We start from the raw sequence: 22713 nt of genomic DNA on the forward strand, positions 1-22713 counted from the left end.
TATATATTTGACATTTTATTTCATCAAATCAAACAATTAAATCAGAAAAATGAAATCAATGAAAGGAAATGATCTGGAAATCGAAAAAGAAATCTGGACTTCTTGTACTGATCACCAGTGTCAATTTGTAATAATGATAAATGAGTAGCTTTAAACAAATAAAAGAATTCAAGGTACCCAAACATATTATAAAGAGTAATTCTAATATTTCAAAACTGTTCCGAAATATTAAACATAATTTAAAAAAAAAGTTCAATATACCTAAACACAATATAATGTAGGTTATAGATATTTCAATACTTCAAAATTGTTTCGAAGTTTAAAATTTAATAACACTTTGACTAACTTCTAAATTTTGAATCTTATCTTATAGAAATACCACGCCGGAAGCACATACACTCACTCACGCGCACAAAAACACTCACGTAAACACACACCTGTTCATCCACACACACTCACACAAGCACAGCACTCATTCACACACACTCACACAAGCACAGCACTCATTAACACACACTCACACAAGCACAGCACTCATTCACACACACTCACATAAGCACAGCACTCATTCACACACACTCACACAAGCACAGCACTCATTCACACACACTCACACAAGCAACCACATTCGCACACACTTAGACTCACACAATGCTTACATGAACATGCTTTCCCAGATAACTAGATGGTGGTGTCGGGATCTAAGTTTGTTAAAAAGTTACGTAGCTTCCTTTTAAAGAGTTGTATACTTTTGATTTTATGTAACTGAGGAGGAAGCAGTTCAGCCCAAATTTTTGGTCCAGTAAGTTTAATACTTGATGAAAATAATTTAATACGGGTTCTTTGTGTGTAAAAGAATTGGGTGTGTCTTGTATGAGCAGATAGAATAGAATTGCTTGTCGTGTAAAGGTGGTCTAGAGGAGTAGGAAGAAGTTTATTAATAAATTTGAAAACAAGTATAGTAATATATAAACCTTAATGGTAGAATATTGTTATTTGCAAAAAAGGGTTTAGTATGGGCAAAAGGATTAGTATTAAAGATAAGACGTATTGAACGTTTTTGAGAGAGCGTAATGTTGTATAAGTGACTTTTAGGACTGTTTCCCCAAACAGTTATGCAGTAGGTAAGATGGGGATAAATAAAAGCGTAGTAAAGGTTTAGTAGAGCAGACTGAGAAAGTTTGTATTTTATTTTGTAGAAAATTTCAATTAGTTTATTGACCTTTTGGGAAGTTGATTGCAGGTGGTAGTCCCTCGAGAGGTTATCTGTTATATTGATACCTAGGAATTTAGTTGAACGAGTACGATTAATTGGATTGTTGTTAAGCAGCAAGTTTAAATCTTGGACTTGGTTAGTTAATATTTTGGGACCAAAAATCATATAAGAACATTTGGAATGATTTAGTAGTAGTTTATTTGCCAGAAACCAGTTGGAAAATCCTGACAGTTCTTGGTTGATGATGTCTCGGCAGCTGTTGATGTCGTCTGGTTTAAACAAAATGTTCGTGTCGTCGGCAAATTGTACACATTTGGCTAATGATGAGACATTACAGAGGTCATTGATGTAGACTAGAAATAGAAAAGGACCCAGTATAGATCCTTGAGGAATTCCATTCTGGACATGAGTTTTATTTGATTTGAAGTTATCGATATAAACATATTGAGAACGCAAGGAGAGATAGCTCTCCAACCAATTGAAAGCGATTCCCCTCACACCATACCACTCAAGTTTTTTTAGGAGTATGCTGTGGTCAATTACATCAAATGCTTTTGAAAGATCCAGAAATAGGCCAACAGATAGTTTTTTGCTATTCATACCGTTTAGGACATGTTGGGTAAAGTCTAGGATAGCAAGCTCCGTTGAATGCTTGGCCCGGAAGCCGTATTGGCTGTTACATATAATGCTGTTGAGATTGAAGAAAGAATTTAATCTAATGTACATTATATTTTCCAGAATCTTGGATAAAGGAGACAACAGAGATATGGGTCTGTAGTTATTTATATCATCCAGAGATCCTTTTTTGTGGATAGGAATAATTCTGGATATTTTGAAGGTATCTTGAAAAATTCCCGTTGATAATGATAAATTGAAGATGTGGATTAAAGGTAAAGTTATGGAATGGATTATGTTTTTTATTAGGTACATGTTAAGGCCATCATCGGAGTAACTGTTTTTATTTTTCATTTTACGGACAATAGATAGTAATTCGCGTTCCGATACAGGGTTAAGAGATATGGATTGAGTTATAGTAGGACCCAAGAGTTTCATGGGGTCAGCCTTACCCGGTAGGAGGTTGAAAGAATGTTCGATTGAAACGTTTGCAAAGTGTTCGTTCAGACGGTCGCAAATCTCCTGTTTGTTGTCAACTGTTTTGTTGCTTACGGTGAGTTTGGATATGGATGAGTTGGGCGGTTTTTTGTTTAGTGCACATCTTATCAAATTCCATTTGGCCTTGATGTCGTTGGGAGAATTACTGAGTTTATTTGTGTAATATTCTCGTTCTGTTTTTCTTTTAATGGTTGTAAACATGTTGCGGAATTTTTTGTACTCAGAAATATTGTTTGGAGTAGGATTACGGAGGCTTTTAATGAAGAGCTTGTTTTTTTTATTGGATAGTTTTTTAATATGTGTTTTGACCCAGCTTTTGTTTTTTGGTTTAACAGGTAAAAATGGAGCAAATGTATTTATCGCTTTATTGAGTATGGCATATAGCTGTGATGAGGAATCATTAACATTGTCTATCGCGATCACTGACGTCCAGTCTTGAGCAGATAACGAATGGTTGATGTCATATAAAGATTTTGGAGTCAGAAGTCTGGAGTATTTTTGTGGTGCAGAATAATTAAGTTTATTGAGGTTAGATGCGATGGTAAAAATAGGAAAATGGTCTAAGAAGTCAGATAAGACTGTTCCAGAAAAGTGAGTAGTAATATTATTTGTGTAGATATTGTCAATTAACGAGGAAGAGGAAGACGTAATGCGTGTGTCAGAGGTTATAAGTGGAAGAAAGTTGTACGATGATAGAAGGTTGGAAAAAGCTGATACATGAGGATCAAAAAAAATTTATTAAGATCGAGATTGAAGTCACCAATTAAATAAGATTTATTTGGAGGTTTTAGTGTAGGTAAGATAATTTCAAGTTTGCGTAGTAGTAGATCAGGGTTGGAATTAGGCGGTCTGTAGATTGCAATTATCTTAAGTTTATGCATATTAACTGCGATGTCGACGGAAAGAAAGTCAATAACTTCATCATCCAGTACGGCTTCGCAGTTAACTGAATAGCTGATTCCCTGTTTGATGAAAATCCCGACACCACCACCTTTTTTGTTAGATCTGTTTTTAAAAACAAAGTTATAATTAGGCATATTAATATATTTAACAGTGTCATCATTTAACCAGGTTTCAGAAATTATGATAAGTGGAAAAAAATTTGAAAGGGAATCGTTTAGTATTAACAAATCTGCCATTTTATTGAACAAACTACGACTATTGGCATGAATAATAGATAAATTTTTATCAGTTTTAAAAAAATTGTTAAGTATGAGATTGTTTAAATTGTTTATGGTGTAATTTTGAAAGTTATTGATAAAAATGTCTGAAAAATTAATACTGTTATTGGATGGGTTGACAGAAACTAAATCAGAAGATGTATCGCTGGAATCAGGCAGGTTAGTACATGGAGAGTTGCTTGTGTTTCTATTCATGATTGGTTATTTGTTGCTTGGCCTTTTTTTCATTATGCAAAAAACGCCATTCTCGTACAATTATATTTTTGGGTATGATGTTGGGATCGTTGATTTTAGGAGAATCTATTTTGTCAATGCAGACACGAAACATTGATGAATCTTGGTTGTCTCGGTTGGTGTGGGGAACTTTTGATGGCTCGGTATTTTTAAATACCGGATAACATGATAACACGTTAATCCCGCATGATGATAAAAATTCGCTGACGTCGCTGGCTGAACATTTCTGGATGTTACTCATTAAGTAGACACGTTTGTTGTACAGAACTTTATCGGCTTTTAGTTTGCAGTCAACTTCTTTTTTACCAATAATTTTTGGAGCTGAACGTTTGTTTGAATTTGTATCTGCTTTAATGTTGTTGTTGTCAGTGTCGCTGGTTAATGCGCGCGGGCGTTTATTTTTTCTGGTGACAAGGGTGAACGACGAGTCTTCGGTCGGGGTTCTTGAAATATCGGACCACAGGGGTTTTCCAAGCTGGACGGTAGAGTTGGCAAATGGAATATTCGGCAAAACAGTAGGTTTAATGTTTTCAGAGTTGGCAGTTTTACAGTTGTTTTCAACATTAATATTTGACAATAAACTTGTTTTGTTTTTTAAGACTTGAATATCATGTTTATTAGTTTCGATTATATTGTTTAAGCGCACCTGTTGAGAGTGAACAATGTCTCTAACTTCGTTTTTTAAATTAACAAAATTCAAGTTAGCTATACTTTCTAACTTTGGAATTTTTACCATATTATAGCTGACAAATATTGAACATTTGGCCAACATATTGTTAGTTTTCAGATATTTAAAAAGCGAGAGACATTCAAGTAATTTGTCCTTTTTTGTATTCCCGCGCATTTGTAATTTTTCGTTGTTATCCAATTTTAAGTTTTCAATATCGCTTTTCAACAACTTAGTAGCAGTAATATCGTTTGTATAAAAGTCAGATATGTTATTTATAAAAGTTTCATTATCAATTAATTCGACATTATTGTTTACGAAATAGAGCAACTCGTTAATCACAACAACACGTGCGCCATCTTGCCGAAATATATTGCAACTCTAATCCTAACTTAAATTAAAGTTACAATTGGAATTAACTGAAAGAAAACTGCTTGAGAGAGTGCTGCTTCAAACAAGAAATCAACCAAAAATGCTGTTAGACCATATGAAAATATTTTTAAAGCAACTATTAAAAATAGAAATAACATTGGTAAAAATTGAACATTGGCAGGCATAGCATAAAGTTCAAACATTAAAAAAACTACATAAAAAACAAGTTTAGAAATAAACAATGGATTTGCATGTGTAGGGGAAGATTAATTAAAAAAAACATCAAACAAATGTTAAAATTATATATTATGTTTGAAAAACAAAAATTTTTTTTAAATGTTGATACAAATTAGATGACGTTCAAATATTTGCATTCATTACCAAAATGTGTTTTAAGTTTAAAATTTTTTATTGCATTATTTTCATGTTGATTAAACGTGTTATTTTGCATTTATTTTGTCTAATTAGTTTTTGTTTATAATCTATTTTTCTTCGTGAAATTAAGTACTTTAATGATTTCACTTTTCGAAAGCTCGGTTGTATAATGTAGGATTGACTATGGACAACTGTTGTTGATAACTAATTTTGGCTGTATTTATGTTTTTAAACTTTTTAACGAAATAAACACATGTTTGAAAAAACTGAACGGCTCTTCTACTGGACGACCTCCAATTCATGTTAGTACTAAGAATGACATAATAAATAACCAAAAGATAAATTTATTTGTCATCCATATATTTGTAAATAAATTACACATAATTACTTTTGAATTCCCCAAACTCCAAAAAAAACGGCCTTTAAAAACTAAATAAATTAAGTACTGTAAAGGAAAAAATAAATTTGAAAAGTAGTAAATAACGTATTTTAAAAGTATATTTATTATAATTAAAGACATTTATTAATATAAGAATTGAACTTATTATCTAAACTTACGGTTTTATTCATTTATTCAAGTTGATTTCACAATAAGGGAAACCTGTGCCTTTATCTTGGGTTATTTTTAATTATTGTATCAATATACTTATGGTGACGAGACGTCACCATAAGTATATTTTTTAGATAGCATATAAGTATATAAGTTAGATCACACAAATAGGTTCAAATTTTTTTAGTTTATTAAATAAATTTCAACTGTACTCAAAATTCGGCAAATATTTTTACGTTTGTTTAATCAGTTATAAAGATGAACGCTTAAAACAGGCGTTTCCGTCGTCCGATTTAGCGAGCAGTTCTACTGAACTGAAGATAGATGATTTCTTCAAATTATTACTCATTTTTGATTCTGCTTTTTTCTATTTGTATATATCCTTTAATTTGCTTGGTTCAAATTTTTTTAGTTTATTAAATAAATTTCAACTGTACTCAAAATTCGGCAAATATTTTTACGTTTGTTTACGCTCAACTATAAGCGTATCCACATATGTATAATGATTGGATTTTTATAATATAGTATTAAAAATTGAAAATTGTTTGATACTTTTTCACTCGAAATCTGCCGAGTAGGGTTTGAAATTCCGTAGTTGCATGCTGATATGATGTTGGTGGTTGAGTGTTGTATTTTTAAACCACCCGCTGTTAACCGTGTTTTTAATAACATTGAAAATGAACAATACAGTGTTTTAATCTACACGCGTTTTGCCTTAAAAAACGATGCGACGACTGAATGCATGCGTATGAATAGAGTCTGTAATATTCTTTCATTCGTCATCTCATTGTCCAGTTAGCAGCGTGTGCTCCACCAGTCATGCTGACTTCCATTGTTCTAATTGTGTGAATTTTAATTTTTTCATTTACAAATAAAAATATTCCATTAATTATACTATTAATTATAAAAACTCCATTCAGCTTGTTTTACAAGTTTTCACATTTTACAGTTGAACTGGTTAATTGATATGCTGGAGGTTGTAAGGTAATTTATAAAGTAAGTGGTGACTATTTGAAAACATACACTAAAAGAAAGTTTATTTGCCACTGTCGTAAATTATTTAATATTTTGAATGGATAGTTTAATATTGTATGGTTCTTCAGATACATTCTATAGCAAAATACTTTTAAATTTTTAAATTTCAATCGGCTCTAACAATTTTATGAATGAAAAAATTAGGAGTAGATTTAAATGTTTTTCAGAACAGCCGCTAATCAGATCCTCATAACATTCAACACTCATTACAATTTTACACGGCAACAATTTTGTGGCACACTTCCAACATTTTCGTAATGCATTTGAGACAATTTTATTGCCCAAACAATTTTTACTGTGCAATTTCATTATTTTCATTTGTAATAGGGAAATAGCAATAAACAATAAACAAGCCAGTTATTCAATTAAATGAATATTGCATTACAACTCTCGTTTCTTGTTCTAATTTCTAACAATGTCTGCCAGACTCTGACAGGCCAATAAAGCCGTCAGTGGCACACGTCGTTAGATTGAGCAGCGCCTTATTAGTCGTCAATAATGTGGGAGGAGCCAATTAGAGCGGTTACTATATAACGGCGGACTGAGGACACACGAACGATCAAAGTTGAAAAATTCTTCCTGGTTGTTTTAAGCGTTCATCTTTATAACTGATTAAACAAACGTAAAAATATTTGCCGAATTTTGAGTACAGTTGAAATTTATTTAATAAACTAAAAAAATTTGAACCAAGCAAATTAAAGGATATATACAAATAGAAAAAAGCAGAATCAAAAATGAGTAATAATTTGAAGAAATCATCTATCTTCAGTTCAGTAGAACTGCTCGCTAAATCGGACGACGGAAAATCGTCATCAACATCATTATCATCATCATCATCATCAACAACAACAAGACCATCATCATCAACACCATTATCATCATTAACGTCCTCACCATCTAATAACTTCGCCCCATCATTCATTCATTCACCAGCCTTAGGATCAAGTTGTTCATCTTTTGCACCATCCAATTGTGCCTCAAGTAACTTGTTATCAACTGGTTTATCACAAGCAAATATTCGAAATTGCGATCATAAAGAACAAACAGATGCCAACAGCTGCAGCCAATACAGCATACAGCATGTCTTGGCACCAATTCAAAATGTGAGTTCACTCAAAAACGAACGGAGACACTGTGTACCCCAGCAATATACGTACGATCAATCGTTCGTTCGTGCGTCAAATTTGAAGAGAAGCCGTGCCGAGAAAGAAACATTTTTGTCTCCTTCTTGCAGAAGCACTCCACTCATCCGAGTTGATGTTGAAAACAAGTTCAGCAAACGAAGGAAACTTGATGAATCGTCCTTTGTCATGCCCTCCCCAATTTATCCGCCGATGTTCAGCACTCCTCATCTCAGTAAATCAAGAATGGATTCTGGGTTCCAAAGTTTCAACGCAACTTTTTTGAACAAACCCATGCAAACAAATGAATTTTTTTCGCATTCAAGAAAGCGAATCTGTTTGCAGGAAAAACCAGTTAAAAGCAACGTTGAACTGGTGAACGGTGGACGAGGAATAAAGAACCCACTACTGCAGAACCACCTGATCAAACAGTTGCACGAAGGACAAGATCTCAGTAAGTACATCATGAGCGATAATGAACAAATAAATCGAACTTATAATACTAACCATATGATTTTCAATTGTACAGGTGTGCAGACAAAATACAACGAGTTCTTATGTCGAGTTTGTTTGAAAAGCTTTCCTTTGCAGCGACTTCTCAATCGCCACGTCAAGTGCCACACGGACATCAAACGCTACCTCTGCACATTTTGTGGCAAGGGTTTCAACGACACTTTTGACTTGAAGAGACACACAAGAACACACACTGGTTGGCTTTCATTTACATATTTCTTTTTCTGATTTTTAAGATTCTCAAAAAAAATTACAAATGAATTGATTATGATTAATTGAAACATAACTTTGTTGAATTTAAAATTGATGCAGGAGTTCGTCCATACAAATGCGAGCATTGTGACAAGGCATTCACACAACGTTGTTCACTGGAGTCACACGCGAGGAAGGTGCACAACGTTCAGTTCAATTACAAGCACAAGGAAAGGAGAGATAAGTTGTACGTGTGTGAGGAGTGTGGTCACTCGACGAGACAGTCTGAGGAGCATTTTGTTCACATGAAGGACCAACATCCACACGTGCATACGTCCGACGAATGTTCAAACATTCCTCGTCATGAAGCTGCTAATGTGGATTTGCCTAAAGTCAATCTGATGACTATTTTTTAAAACATTTTTTCATTTTAATTTCTATTATCAGAAGTGTTGTTTTGTCTGATATAGTTAACGAATTATATATAAATTGAATTTTGTATTTAGATACTGTAAATAGTAATGAATGATTATATTTTTGTAAATAAATTTTTTCAATTCATGTCTTTGTCGAGCACATAAACACACACACACACATTTCCTTACACAACGGTGACATAAAAGTACATGCCTACGTAGATAACGAGGTGTTATAACGCATTACCCTGGCAACTTTCCTATGAATGAAACTGTTAAACATCATCTGGAAATCACTTTCGTGGTGTTATTACACTTTCCAATGCTCTCTCTTAACGAGCTAACGTGATTTCTATTTGTCTTGTTTGTTCTGTCAACATGCGAAATGCCCTTCAAAATTTGACGGTTTGTCAAAAGTTGATTTTAACACCTCTCTCTATTATCGGACTATATATTAATGTTAGCTAAGGCTAATACAAACAAACATGCACATAAACAAATAATTGAATAAATTTAAAAATGAAATAGATAAATAAAAAATAGAACAGATGAATGAATTAATATTTATTTATTCATACATACATATGTTATCTTTTGTTTTTAACCCGTTTAATTTTCTGTTATCATTTCATAATTATAAGCTTTAGATACTTTCCAATAATTTATAATGAAATCATCAAATGAAATTTATTCCACTGAAACATCGAGTTCAGTTAAATAATAAAAAACTTAGTGGGCGCATATAATGGGAAATAAAGAGGATCAAAAAATTCAAGGAGAGTTTATAAACTTGTCGTTCCGTGGAGAAAATAACATGCACTTCTTTGATGTTACGTAACTTGGAGATTCAACGTGATATGAAGTGAGGAACAAAAATAGTGTGGGCGATACCAAACAAATATTGGCAATGTTTGATCTATTGTACGCTGATGGACTGATGGGTTGGTTGGCTGCAGGATGATCCATTGCATATATCCGTTGTCAACTTCAATCTCTTCAACTTACATATAAATTGAGCCTTTTTTGGAACATATTAAACATTTTGTAAACAAACATGAAATAAATTTTTGTTCAAACACGTACGAGCACAAACCACAATCTTTTTTCAATATTCTATAAAACTATTTGCTCACAGAACCTCAAAGTTGTTTCGATGAGCACGTTCGTTGAATTACACAATTTTAAGATTTGTAAGCGCTTTTTAAAAAATTTCAGAGGCGCTAACAATTATTACAGTAGCGTACATTTAAGGCAAAGCAATAAAACATTAGCACTGGTAATGGTAAGCTTGAACAAAAAGATGGTGTTTCAAACTTTTACTAAATTGACTAACAGACAACGCAGGATCACTAAAATCTTAGGCAACAATTCTAGACAGCAGTACCCACTAAAAAAAATTCCTCGGGCCAAAAGCCAAGTTGGTGTCATTTACAAACGGTAAACTTGGATTGTCAAAGCGCAATGTTTGACGCAGCAGTGGCATTGATCCAGGAATGACTGTCAGTTGAATATTTAGAGGTAACTCCCTTAGTACATTTAAAATATCATATCATATCTTAGAAATAACTCTTTGATAAACCGGCAGCAAGTGAAAAGCAAAAAAAATTGGCTGAACCTAGTCGTATTTAAGGCCACCTGAAACCAACTTTGCCATTCAATTATGAACCGACTTCAGTCTAGCCATATTTACACCAGACGGATCTTGGTATAGATTATTGCAATAGTCTATTTTTGAGTGAATAAAGAAATAAACAAAACATTGAAGAGTATGCTTGTTTAAAGATCGTTTGATGAGCCTAAGCATAAACAATTTTTCAGGTCATTCTTTCAAAACTGCCCTAGTACGTTAAAAGATATTCCATAATTAAAAACAAATTCCAGGTTGCGTGCAGATGTGCAAAATTCAACGTCTGAGTCACCAAGTTTGGGTTTTTGATTGATTGAATTTAAGCCTATTAGCCATCATCCACTCATTAATTTCCGAGAAACATGATCTGAGTCTACACACCATATCATCAAACGACAAAATGGGAACTTGCAATAATCTGAATATCATCAACAAAACCGTGATGTTTGAACTTATATTTGTCAATGATTTTAAAAACATCTGCAGTGTACAACACAAACAAGATGAGGCCAAGAACCGACTCCTGACCTACCGTTTCGACATGTGTCAAATTAGATCTGAAGAGAACCTGCTGTGTGCGACCAGAAAGATATGACTCAGTCCATTGAAAAACAACACCCGATACTCCAAATGAATATTGGAGGTTGCGTAAAAGTAATGAGTAATCGACACAATCAATGCTCATATCTAAATAAATAAATATCTAAATAAATAAATAATGGGCTTAAACGTAAGTTATATATGCCCATATCAAAAATGCACTAAAAGACAACAAAAAGCAATCAAACAACAATGTCAATTCTATGATCATAGAAAAAATCTTTGTTGGCCATATATAAGTCAAAATTCTTCTTGAAGTTGGAAACAATATCTGATTCAACAACGCATGCTGGTTAATTGTTCCAAATAGAGATCACTCTGTTAGAAAACTAATACTTTCTTGTATTTGTATTGAACTTTTGAATATGTATTCTATAGCGATGCCCTCTGGTACGTGGATCCGCATTAAAACACAAAGCAAGTGAGGAATCTCTATCTACTATACCCTTCGCAATGTCAAAAATCATTAATATGTCTCGACGAACTCTTCTAAATCTTAAAGTTGGCAAGCCAAGAAACTTCAATCGATCCGAGTAACAAAGGCCTTTGCAATCCTTGACCATCTTGTTTGCCCGTTTCTAAACCCTTTCCAATTCGTCAATTTCCTTTATTTTCCAAGGAGACCATACACCGACACCATAATCTAACTTTGACCTATTTAAAGATTTATAAATCAAAGTAATGACTCTTTAGTTAAATTTTTAAAGTTTCTGTATAACAATCCTAAAAGAACAAAACATTTATTAATGACATGATGTATATACTTAGAGAAGATCAGTGAACGTTCAAACAAAACCCCCAAATCGTTTACTTCACCACAAATATCCAAGTTAAAATTATTAATATTATAACACCAATTATTATCCAAACATGAATGACCAAAATTTATAGCTGCACACTTTTCTATACTCAAATCGATTTTCCATAACATACACCAATCATACATTTTATCAAGATATTTTGTAGCACTATTCTATCATCCATACATCTTATAAAATTAAACATTTTAGCATCATCAGCATACAAATACATTTGAACAGAACTATTTTGAGGGCATTTGTGACATCTGATCAGTTTTTGATGTCAGAACGGATTTCATCACTGGTATCATTTTTAGCAAAAAACAGTTTAGATGAGACAACGAAAATCCATCGAAAAGTTTAACACAGTCATCACAAACGCATTTCAGGTTTTTAAGATACAGTCAATAAATAATCTAATAAATAAATCTACTGTTTGTACCGGACACAAACGAATTTTTTTGTAATGGGTCCTGCTGTCTGGAATGGTTTGCCTTCGTGATCTGCTTTGTCTTCGTGATCTTCTGCTTTGTCTGTTATTCAATTTTGTAGAAGGTTGAAACACCATCTTTTTGTCCAAGCTTTTTTTAAAGGGCGCTTACAAACACACCAATAATGGGAACATCATTTTATTTTCATCATAAATCACACGCTAAAAAAATTGTTAATGAATTAAAATTTAATAAAAGTAAAATTGTTTTAAAATTAAAAATTAAAATATTCTACGAAACTTGACATCCTAAAGAAGAATGCGTACAACAAAAAAAAGATTAGTTCTAAATGATGCATTCAAATAGTATTTCTGTCACAATAAATGGCATACGATGACGATATTGCAGAGTACTGAGACTATTGTTAAATTGGTCAGACCAAGTTAAGTCGATTAATGTCAAATTAAAATACTTAAAAAAGCCTAGCGGCAAAATTTCGAAAGTGTTCATTAATATTTTTAAATGTTTAAAATCGTCAAGTAAATTATTGTGCAAGTTAGAATATTTAGATATTTTATATTGTTTGGAGTTAAGGAAGTTCGATTCGTGGCAGACCGTTAGTTCCAATATTTCGATTGTGTTGCCCCGGAGCAATGCGATGTCAGGACGTAATGTTTTGAAGAGACACGACAGTGAGCGGATATCTTTGCAGTTCGTGTCAGCAAATATTGAAACCTCTGGTCCGGCATACGACTTTAGTTTTTCTACGATTATATTCAAAATGTTGTCGTGGCGTGTAGTGTATCTATTCAGTGCCACCATCGAGTTGCAGTTAGACAGAACATGCTTGTTGGTTTGCCTTGCATGCAGAGCGGACAAAGGGTAGTTGACGATTTTTTCCATCTAAACAGATTAGCATTCGTAGGGAATTGTTGGATGAGACTTTTCCTGACGAATTTGAATAAGGTCTCTGGTAGACATTCAGTGAACTTTGACCAGTAAGCAATTCTAGTCGTGGAAATGTGGTCTTTAATTGATTTCAGAAGCGTCCCTTGGCAGCGGAGCAACAGCAAATGTTTTAGTTCTGCATTTTCTTGTTGAGTCATTAGCGCTTTGAGTGTCGGTTTAATATCCTTTGTGTCCGGTAGCAAGTTGTCAATTTTTGTGTAGCTATTGTACGACTCAATCCATAAACACTTTAGTTCATCATTGCCGTTTGACTTCAGATAGTTTCGAAATTTTAATCTTAACGATTCGGCAAAGTTTTTGAGTGATCTAACGTTTAGACCTCCTGATTTACTGGGGAGCGACAAGCTTTCTGATAGGCAGCTGCTAATTGGCAATGACAATCATGCTCTAACCGTATCGGTAACCAGTGGATCCAGGTACGTTTCAATCGCGAAACTCAAATGCAAACTGTGATGGAAGGTAGTATCTTAATATTTTTAATTTTAGTTGTACTGTTGTCTTTAATTCAGTGACAGTTGGTAGTAATGTTTTCAGTTTGTTGATCATTTGGCTTTTGGCCTCTGTGTTGTTTCCTTCGTAGTCGTACAATTTACCAAGATATACGAAGTGGCCTCCAATGACAACTTGAGGGATATGTTTGTCATTAATGGAGAGCACCGGAGAGAACTGTTCGTAAACACCGTTTCGTTTTTTCATCCCGAACACATGTCAATCTTCAAACTCATTCCAGTTGCTGTGCACCATACCTGATTCAGGTTAATTAATTTTTGTGCACTTTCTGTGCTGTTAGCAACAATCGCCGTATTATCTGCAAATTGCAACCATGCTCTTGTTGGAATTCAGCTTTCTCAACTACTTTCATTAAAGGATTGAAGCAGAGGTTAAAGAGCAGTGATGACACAGGATCTCCTTGGAGCACTCCTCGATTGACTGGAATGGAGGATGTTAATTGGTCGGCTCCGGATACAGTTATTGAATATTTAGTGTATATGTCTTTAATTAGGCTGCTTATGTGAGATGGAATATGACGATAGTCCTGAGTTAATGCGATGAGACTGTGACCGACCTCACCGAATGCGTTTCGAAGGTCTAGTAGGGAAACAATTATTGTTCTTTGGTGTTTCCTCGCATCGTTGAGAAGGTGAGTGAAAAGTTGATTGTGCTCTGTCAGTCTATCAAATTTAGGGTAGAACCCCTTTTGAACGTTTGTGTTGATAAATGCGTTCTTTTCCAAAAAGTTATAAATTTTGTTGTTGATGAAAGATGAAAATATTTTGTATAATGTAGATTGCAAAGTTATGGGTCTGAAATTTGATGGATCATGAGCGTCGCCCTTTTTGTAGATGAGAATTTTGAAGCCTTTTCTCCAACAAATTGGGATTCTGCAGGATACCCAGCATTTAACTAACTAGCAGTTTGTGGAGAATTGTGCGTAATATTGGGCATTTCTTGATTGGGATTATAGAAATTTGGTCAAACGGACATGGAGAAGATTTTGACTTGTATTTGCGAATTATTGTCGAGATTTCGTGATAAGGAGGGCTGGTGGTGCAGGGTGATGAAGGTTGTTGTAATTTTGGAACCCAGTTGGGTAGCTGATGCTTTTTTTGGTGCGATCGTTGAGAATTGAATGGAAATATTTGTTGCATTCGATGACGTTAAAAAGCGGCTTGTTTGGTTGAATATTTTTTTACATGTAGGCCAAAATCGTTTTTTGAGCTGAGTTGTGATGTCATTCGTTTGAAGTGCATCTTTTGATGTTTTTTTGATGCTATTCTTGATCTTATCGCTTTACTTGCTTTGCTAATTAGACTGTCAAGTCAAAACGCTGGTTGTTTGGACCCAAAAGCTTAAGTTGTTTAAATTCTTTTTTCAGTTGTTTTATTGAATTGTTGGAGTGAGAGTTGTTGACTGTTTGAGTTTTAATGGTCCCGTAGTTTTTAGCGAAATATTTGTGGACCATTTGTTGGAAGGCATGGGTGAACTGTTATTGTAGTTTGGGAGAGATTGTTGATGAAGCTGGAAGAAGGCGTTGGCTTCGAGCCATTGAGCTTGCGATTTGGGTAATTTGACGCCTGGAAGTTTTAATAAGCTATAATAATAATAATAATAATAAACCATAAGTTTCTATTGTTTTGTACATTTGTCTCATGGTTTTATTATAAATAATTTTTAATTTTTATAAATTATTCAACAAATTGAACATTTTTTTAAAATATGTTTTAGATTTATGTGTGGTTTTCATAATAATTCTTATTTGAAAACAATCGAGGTGGATGCAAAAATTGTTTTCCATTTAAAAAATGAGATGAATTTATTTAAATGTTGCAAGTATTTCCTTTAAGCTCGGAATACTTTTGATACAAGAAGATTTTGTATTTTGCGGGAAATGTTGGGGGAGCGTTCAAAAACACAAAATTAATGGTGAGTTTTTGAAATTCAAATTAAATCCAAAGTTTGCTAACACAACCAACAAATCATTTTTGAATATGTGCTTAGCGCTTCAGTAAAACATCGGGTAATTATTTCTTCTATATGAGGACAAATCAATAGCAGTCAGCTTCCCAAATTGGCAGGTTCAATTAGAAATAAATGCTTTCTTCTCTACATCATCGCTACCTATTCATTCTGTTGAAAGGAAGCCAGCACAAAAAAATAACTGTAATTAAGTCGTTGATGATTCGTTTGGTCACTCGTGGTCATGCATTTGAATAAACAAGTTTGTGAACATAGTGTGTACAACATTGTGGACATCAAATCAAAAGTCCCATACACATTTGATAACCATAAACTTACTTACAATATTGACAACGGTAGCAGTAAAAGGATTTTTTCTGCTTATTCTTCTTAGAAGCAAACACGAGTTAAAAAATCAACAACCCAACATGATATGTTCAATAGGCTTTTATTATAATTTATTATTGTCATTGATAAAATAAAAACGCATTTTAGGTTTACTGACTTCTAAAATTTGATTAAAAACTCTCATCAACTACTTTATAAAAATAATAAAGTTGCAAAATATTTATTCATTTATTCTAAATATTAAAAAATGACTTCACAGACATTTTTTGATTTCAACTGATAATTTACAATCATTGATATAACTTTATTTAGCGCAATTTTTTATTTATCTGTAACATTTTAATAACAATTGAATTGATCAAGTTATTTGGTTAGGTCTAGCAAAATGTATTACATTACATTGTGTAAATATATGTGAAAATCGCTAAACTGTCATGAACTTCTTGAACAGAAACAACATGCGAACACGTGCATTCTGAATTCTATAACATCGAGACACACTTATGCTAGCATGATGTTTCACGTATTTGACACTGCAAACTCACAACTTACACACAAACTACAAACAATGACCAAACACACACAATAGCAACACCACGCATCTCAGAAAACGCCACATAAACACCAAACCAATGATTACCACAGAAACACCACACAAATACCACATAAAAACACCACAAAAAAATTACACAAACTCCAAATAAATGAGACCCAGACTTATTAATGTCTACATACGACGCCAGCCTCACAACATGTGGTTATGTGTTTCTATTGTGTACAGCAATCTGACAGAACCTGTTACGATACAAATAAATAGGAATAATGGGAATGTGGCAGTGTTTATGCCATACAAGACGCACAATAATAAAAAAAATACCTTCTAGGTATACACAACAATGAAACTGGAGTTGGAGTCCACTTTTCATTGCAAAAAACTTAAGCAAGCATTCAAACCTTCATTGCAGATGCCATAAGAAAGTAAAATGATTCATTCACACAAAATTCCACGAGTAAAATCCACTTATGCTTATCCAAGCGCGACAACAAAATTTTAACGTATATAAATTACACCCCAATGCTTTGTTATTGTAGCGACAGGTCAAATTTGTCCTTTATATACGCACCCCAGCACAAACCAGAGCCACGTCATAAGTAAAATTATTATAATTCATAACAAGTCAGTCAGGGTGAAATAGATTTTTTATTCCTTTTTTTCTAAAAACTACTTACGTGTAAAATTGATTTTGCCATAAATAAAAAAACAATACAAATTATCTGATTGAAGTAAAAATTTTCATCATTTGTGCTTTGCGTGGAATGTAGAAATGCACCGAATGGTGAATGTGGCTGTGGGCATATGACCAAATAATTATGGCCAAAGTTGAAGTTGAAAAATAACCCACAATTTTCAAAAATAAATTTTTAGAATAAAAAACAAGCGAAACAAAACAGTAGGCTGTTTATGTCTATCCAACATTTTTTATTGCGATAATATTTAATCTCCAGTTCAAGTTCAGTTATTTTCACGGTTATGATGGCATAACTAAATTTCTCGCTAATAATAATAATCAACAACTATTGTTCTTAGAATCTAAAAAAATTTGATGGCGAAACGAAATTGTATTATTTGGCTATTCGTTATTAAAATGCCAAATTTTGGGCGAACATTCGGCTAGACCGAAAATTCGGAGAGTTTCTTTTTTAGTGGAAGGTTTCGCATATATTGTAAATATTTATTATTTATTCGCCAGAGAAATTACTAATTTATTTTAATTATTTATTGATATGTTCATTAACTTATTATTTAATTTATGTATTGTCATCAGAAAATGAGCAAGTTTATTTGGTCAAAGGAAAGCTATTAAAAAATTCATTGCAAGATTTAAAATATAGAAACAAACGCAAAGATGAAAATATAAGTAAGATGAAAACAGCTCAAGGTAATTGTTTTTATTTACAAATTGAAGTTATAACTTCTCAAAACAACCATTGCTATATTTTATCGATCGTTTACCTACTCTTACCGGCTTTTACTAGATAGAAAAATGTAACAACTTGCACACATGTTATCAATTCAATTTTATAAGATTTTTATTTAATACATCATTGAACGTTTCCTTCAAATCGTACTTTACTTACTACACTTCTGTTTCGTCTGTTTACTGTTGACATCTGTATTTCCTGGATTAAAAATGTGAAAAAAGATACAAAACAAATTGAAGTTATAACTTCTCAAAACAACCATTGCTATATTTTACAAACAACAATAATGTAAAATGTGACGTAACAGAATTGAAGAAACGCTAAGCAATAAAGCACACAAGATTTAAAACGTCTTCCATGAACTAATTAAATTCTAATACAACCACACAAAACGTTACACCCCACAAAAATAGGAATGGCAGCAATGAATTTGTAAGGATGTCTTGCTGCGATGTCACGATGTGATGCATGATGTAAAACATGAGATGTGTGGTCTTTGTGACGTTTATAATTTATATAAGAAAGGATGCCGATGTGTAATCAATTTAAGACTCATTGGTTGACTTTGACTGGCTGAACAGACAGACGTAAAAATATTCCATTTCTTGTACTAGTCTTGCTGTTTATTAATTTAACCGACATTTAGGATCAAACTGTAAAGTGTTGTATTTTATTATGTTTTTTTCCGCATTTACAGTTGAGTTGCAAGCAACCACGAGTAGTTTCCAACATATTTAAATGAAATTAATATAAAATTATTTATAATAAAAATGAAATGGTTTTTCGATCACAACCACATTATACATTTCTCTCTGTCAACCTTTTCTTTCATTCCTTATACACATAAATAAATAAATATATATATATATATATATATATAGGCCGCACCCAGCAGATTTCTTACAACAACACCCTCTCTGACATAAACAAACTATCGTTTGGTGTCTTATGTACACTGCTGATGTTTCAGCAGTTTACACTGATCATTCAAAAATATGAGTTAAGCTCCCACGCCTTTGCTGATGATATTCAGTTATTGGTTTCTTGTCCTGTTGATTCGATTGATACTTCTCTGAATGAACTGATTGATTGTCACATCGAAATTGGATCTTGGATGAGTATGAATTAGTTAAAGTTAAATCAATCTAAAACACAAATATTACCGGTTGGTTCTTGGCAGCAGCTGTCAATGGTCAAAATTTCATCGATCAGTGTCGGCAATGACACCATTGAATTTTCCACATCTGTCCGTAGTCTTGGAGTTATTATTGACTCAAACCTAAAGATAGATTTACATATTAATAATGTAGTGAAAGTCTGCTCCAACCAACTCCGTTTATTACGCAATGTCAAAAAATCACTAAACACGTCTGTTCTTCAAAGTTTGGTTTCCTCTTTCGTCTTTTCCAGACTGGACTACTGCAATGGCCTTTTTATGGTGTCACCAAAAAGTCTTTTTCAAAGCTTCAGTCAATAAAGAATCGTGCGGCCAAGCTGGTTTTGGGTGGTTCGTGGTTCGATCATGTTACGCCGATTTTGAATAGGTTGCACTGGTTGAGGGTTGAAAAACGTGTTTCCTTCAAGTTGGCAGTTTTGATGTTTAAATTTATCAATAATACAGCACCTCCCTATCTCATCGATAGATTGGAATCATATAAATCTCATTTTTCAAAATATTCCTTCCGATCAACCGAGCGCAATTTATTTTTTATCTCGACCACAAAGTTGGTGACGGGTTCCCGCAACTTTGCAGTTCTTGGCCCGGTTGTTTGGAATGGTTTACCTCCTTACTTACGTGACCCTAACCTATCATATTTACAATTTCGAAGTCAACTTAAAACTTATTTATTTGCACAATGAATGTCCGTCTTATTTGTCTATGATTTAGTAGCGCTTTTGAGATTCAACAATAAAAAAGCACTGTATATAAATTTCCGAAATAATATGTGTGTGTGTGTGTGTGTGTGTGTGTGTGTGTGTGTGTGTGTGTGTGTGTGTGTGTGTGTGTGTGTGTGTGTTTATAAACGTTAATGATTGTTCATAGCAGTGTTAAAAACGGAAACATCGGAAAACCTTCAACATTCAACGACTTACCTAAATTTGTTTGCTAATATAAGACATAAATAATAATTCCAAACATTATAGATGGCGAACTTTCTCAATAGATATAAGCAGAAAGATTAAGAGATGCATTGAAAAGCTTTTTGAATCGATTTTTATTAGTCTCTTTCGTTAATTGTTAGGTATCGTCGTTATCTTGCAAAGAAACTCCGCCATGAATCGCCGTGAACATTAAAACGGTGTTTTCTAACCAAAAAATTTCCTGCGTTGAACACCTCAAAACCAACTAAATTACTAATTTCTTGCAAATATGGTGTTAACATTTTTGTTAAATTAACAATTGAGTAAGTTTTTATTATTGTTCAGTTAATAAAATTAACAAAAAATAAGATTGCTATACAAATTCTTTTATTACAATAAATAGAACACGTTCATTGTTAACGTAACAGCAATGATGAATATGCACGTATATACAATTCAAGTTCAACCTATATAAAAACAACATTGTTGGAAGGAGACTATGTTTTATACAGTATTGTATGAATTTTACCGATTTGTTAGTATTAATAAACTTGAAGTTTGTCTTTTCAATTAGTAAAGATATTCGTAAAAATATTAACGAAAAGTAAGGAAAATGAAAAGACCAACTTTAAATTGATTAATGCCAACAATTCGGTAAAATTCATACAATATTCTATAAAATACAACAATGTACATATAGGATGAATCAATGAATTAGATAGAAACAAATGAATATTTACAGTTAGAGATAAAATAAAATTTTCTGATGAGAATTAAAGCTTTCAAGCTTCAATTAATATGTTAGAATAAAATGAATATGTACAATTTATATCAAACCAAAATAAAGTGAATAAAATGCAAGCTTTCAAGTCTGAAAAACAAATTGGAATTTTTTCGAATGAAACAATCCAGGTGTCCAGGTGATGTACCGTAGAGTGCAAGCAACTCATCGGTATGGAAATAAGTTAACAACTGGTGATTCAACATCTATCTCTTCATCGCTGTCTTCACTTTCCTCCTTTACATTGTTGGTTTGGTCATCACAACCAGCATGATTGTTCCGGTCATTACTGCCACCACAACTGACCTGGTCAGTAACATCAGCATTGATACTCCCACGAAGACAACTTGCTCTGGAATGAACATTTTCCTGTGAAGCTGGAGGAATGTTTGAACATTCGTTGGACGTAGGCACGTGTGGATGTTGGTCATTCATGTGTACAAAATGCTCCTCGGACTGTCTCGTCGAGTGACCACACTCCTCACACACGTACAACTTATCTCTCCTTTCCTTGTGCTTGTAATTGAACTGAACGTTGTGCACCTTCCGCGCGTGTGACTCCAGTGAACAACGTTGTGTGAATGCCTTGTCACAATGCTCGCATTTGTATGGACGGACTCCTGCATCAATTTTAAATTCAACAAAGTTATTATTCAATTGACCAAAATCGTTTTATTTGTAATTTTGTTTGAAAATCTTAGAAATCAAAAAAAGAAATATGTAAATGAAAGCCAACCAGTGTGTGTTCTTGTGTGTCTCTTCAAGTCGAAAGTGTCGTTGAAACCTTTGCCACAAAATGTGCAGAGGTAGCGTTTGATGTCCGTGTGGCACTTGACGTGGCGATTGAGAAGTCGCTGCAAAGAAAAGCTCTTCAAACAAACTCGACATAAGAACTTGTTGTCTTCTGTCTGCACACCTGTACAATTGAAAATCATATGGTTAGTATTATAAGTTAGATTTATTTGTTCATTATCGCTCATGATGTACTTACTGAGATCTTGTCCTTCGTGCAACTGTTTGATCAGGTGGTTCTGCAGTAGTGGGTTCTTTATTCCTCGTCCACCGTTCACCAGTTCAACGTTGCTTTCAACTGGTTTTTCCTGCAAACAGATTCGCTTGCTTGACTGGGGAAGATCTTCATTTGCCACAAAACTCCTGCTGTTGGAGGAGTTGGAAAAAGTTTCGTTGGTGTTTCGAAGATCAATTGATGTTCCACTGAATAAATTGCTGTTTCCACTTTGAATTCCAGAGTCTTGTTGCTGTTGAGATTGAAACCAACTGCAACTGCTGCTGCTGTTGAAATTTCGTGGAGTGTTGGCCGTGTTTATGAAAGTTTCATTGCATTTGTTCGTTTGAAGTTTTGTGTTGCATTTTAAATTGTGAGCAAGAGGTGTGCTGTGGTGGAGAGGTGTTGATAACGTTGCATCAAACTGAAGGCGTTTTTTAGCTCTGCTGATTTTTTGGTCTGGGATCAAATTAAAGTGTTGAATGTCAGTTCCATACACTTCCTTCACTGGCGCAATTTGACCGGATTCACAAAGAAGTACAGGATCCACATATTTGTAGTCGTTTGCACAGCTGCTCGTGTTGTCCTCTGAATCAGTTGTATTATTTGTTGTCAGTTTTTCTCCAGACGATTGGACAAGCAAA

At 33.6% G+C, this 22713-nt stretch overlaps 3 protein-coding genes across 3 annotated transcripts; 1 reads left to right on the forward strand and 2 right to left on the reverse strand.

Moving 5' to 3' along the window:
• Positions 1 to 3697: 3697 nt before the first annotated feature.
• On the reverse strand, positions 3698 to 4516 carry HELRODRAFT_162749 (hypothetical protein; the record flags this gene model as incomplete). Its single annotated transcript, XM_009024859.1, has 2 exons — positions 3698 to 4219; positions 4418 to 4516. 2 exons carry the CDS (start codon positions 4514 to 4516, stop codon positions 3698 to 3700), a joined length of 621 nt encoding a protein of 206 aa, XP_009023107.1.
• A 3858-nt stretch (positions 4517 to 8374) lies between these two features.
• HELRODRAFT_67130 (hypothetical protein) lies at positions 8375 to 8985 on the forward strand (the record flags this gene model as incomplete). The annotated part of the gene is made up of 2 exons (XM_009024283.1): positions 8375 to 8573; positions 8690 to 8985. 2 exons carry the CDS (start codon positions 8375 to 8377, stop codon positions 8983 to 8985), a joined length of 495 nt encoding a protein of 164 aa, XP_009022531.1.
• Positions 8986 to 20932: 11947 nt separating this feature from the next.
• HELRODRAFT_107225 (hypothetical protein) lies at positions 20933 to 21998 on the reverse strand (the record flags this gene model as incomplete). Its single annotated transcript, XM_009024860.1, has 2 exons — positions 20933 to 21683; positions 21800 to 21998. 2 exons carry the CDS (start codon positions 21996 to 21998, stop codon positions 21229 to 21231), a joined length of 654 nt encoding a protein of 217 aa, XP_009023108.1. The 3' UTR covers positions 20933 to 21228.
• Positions 21999 to 22713: the final 715 nt, after the last annotated feature.

This window comes from Helobdella robusta (assembly GCF_000326865.2).
Source record: "Helobdella robusta unplaced genomic scaffold HELROscaffold_4, whole genome shotgun sequence".
Taxonomy (NCBI): domain Eukaryota; kingdom Metazoa; phylum Annelida; class Clitellata; order Rhynchobdellida; family Glossiphoniidae; genus Helobdella; species Helobdella robusta.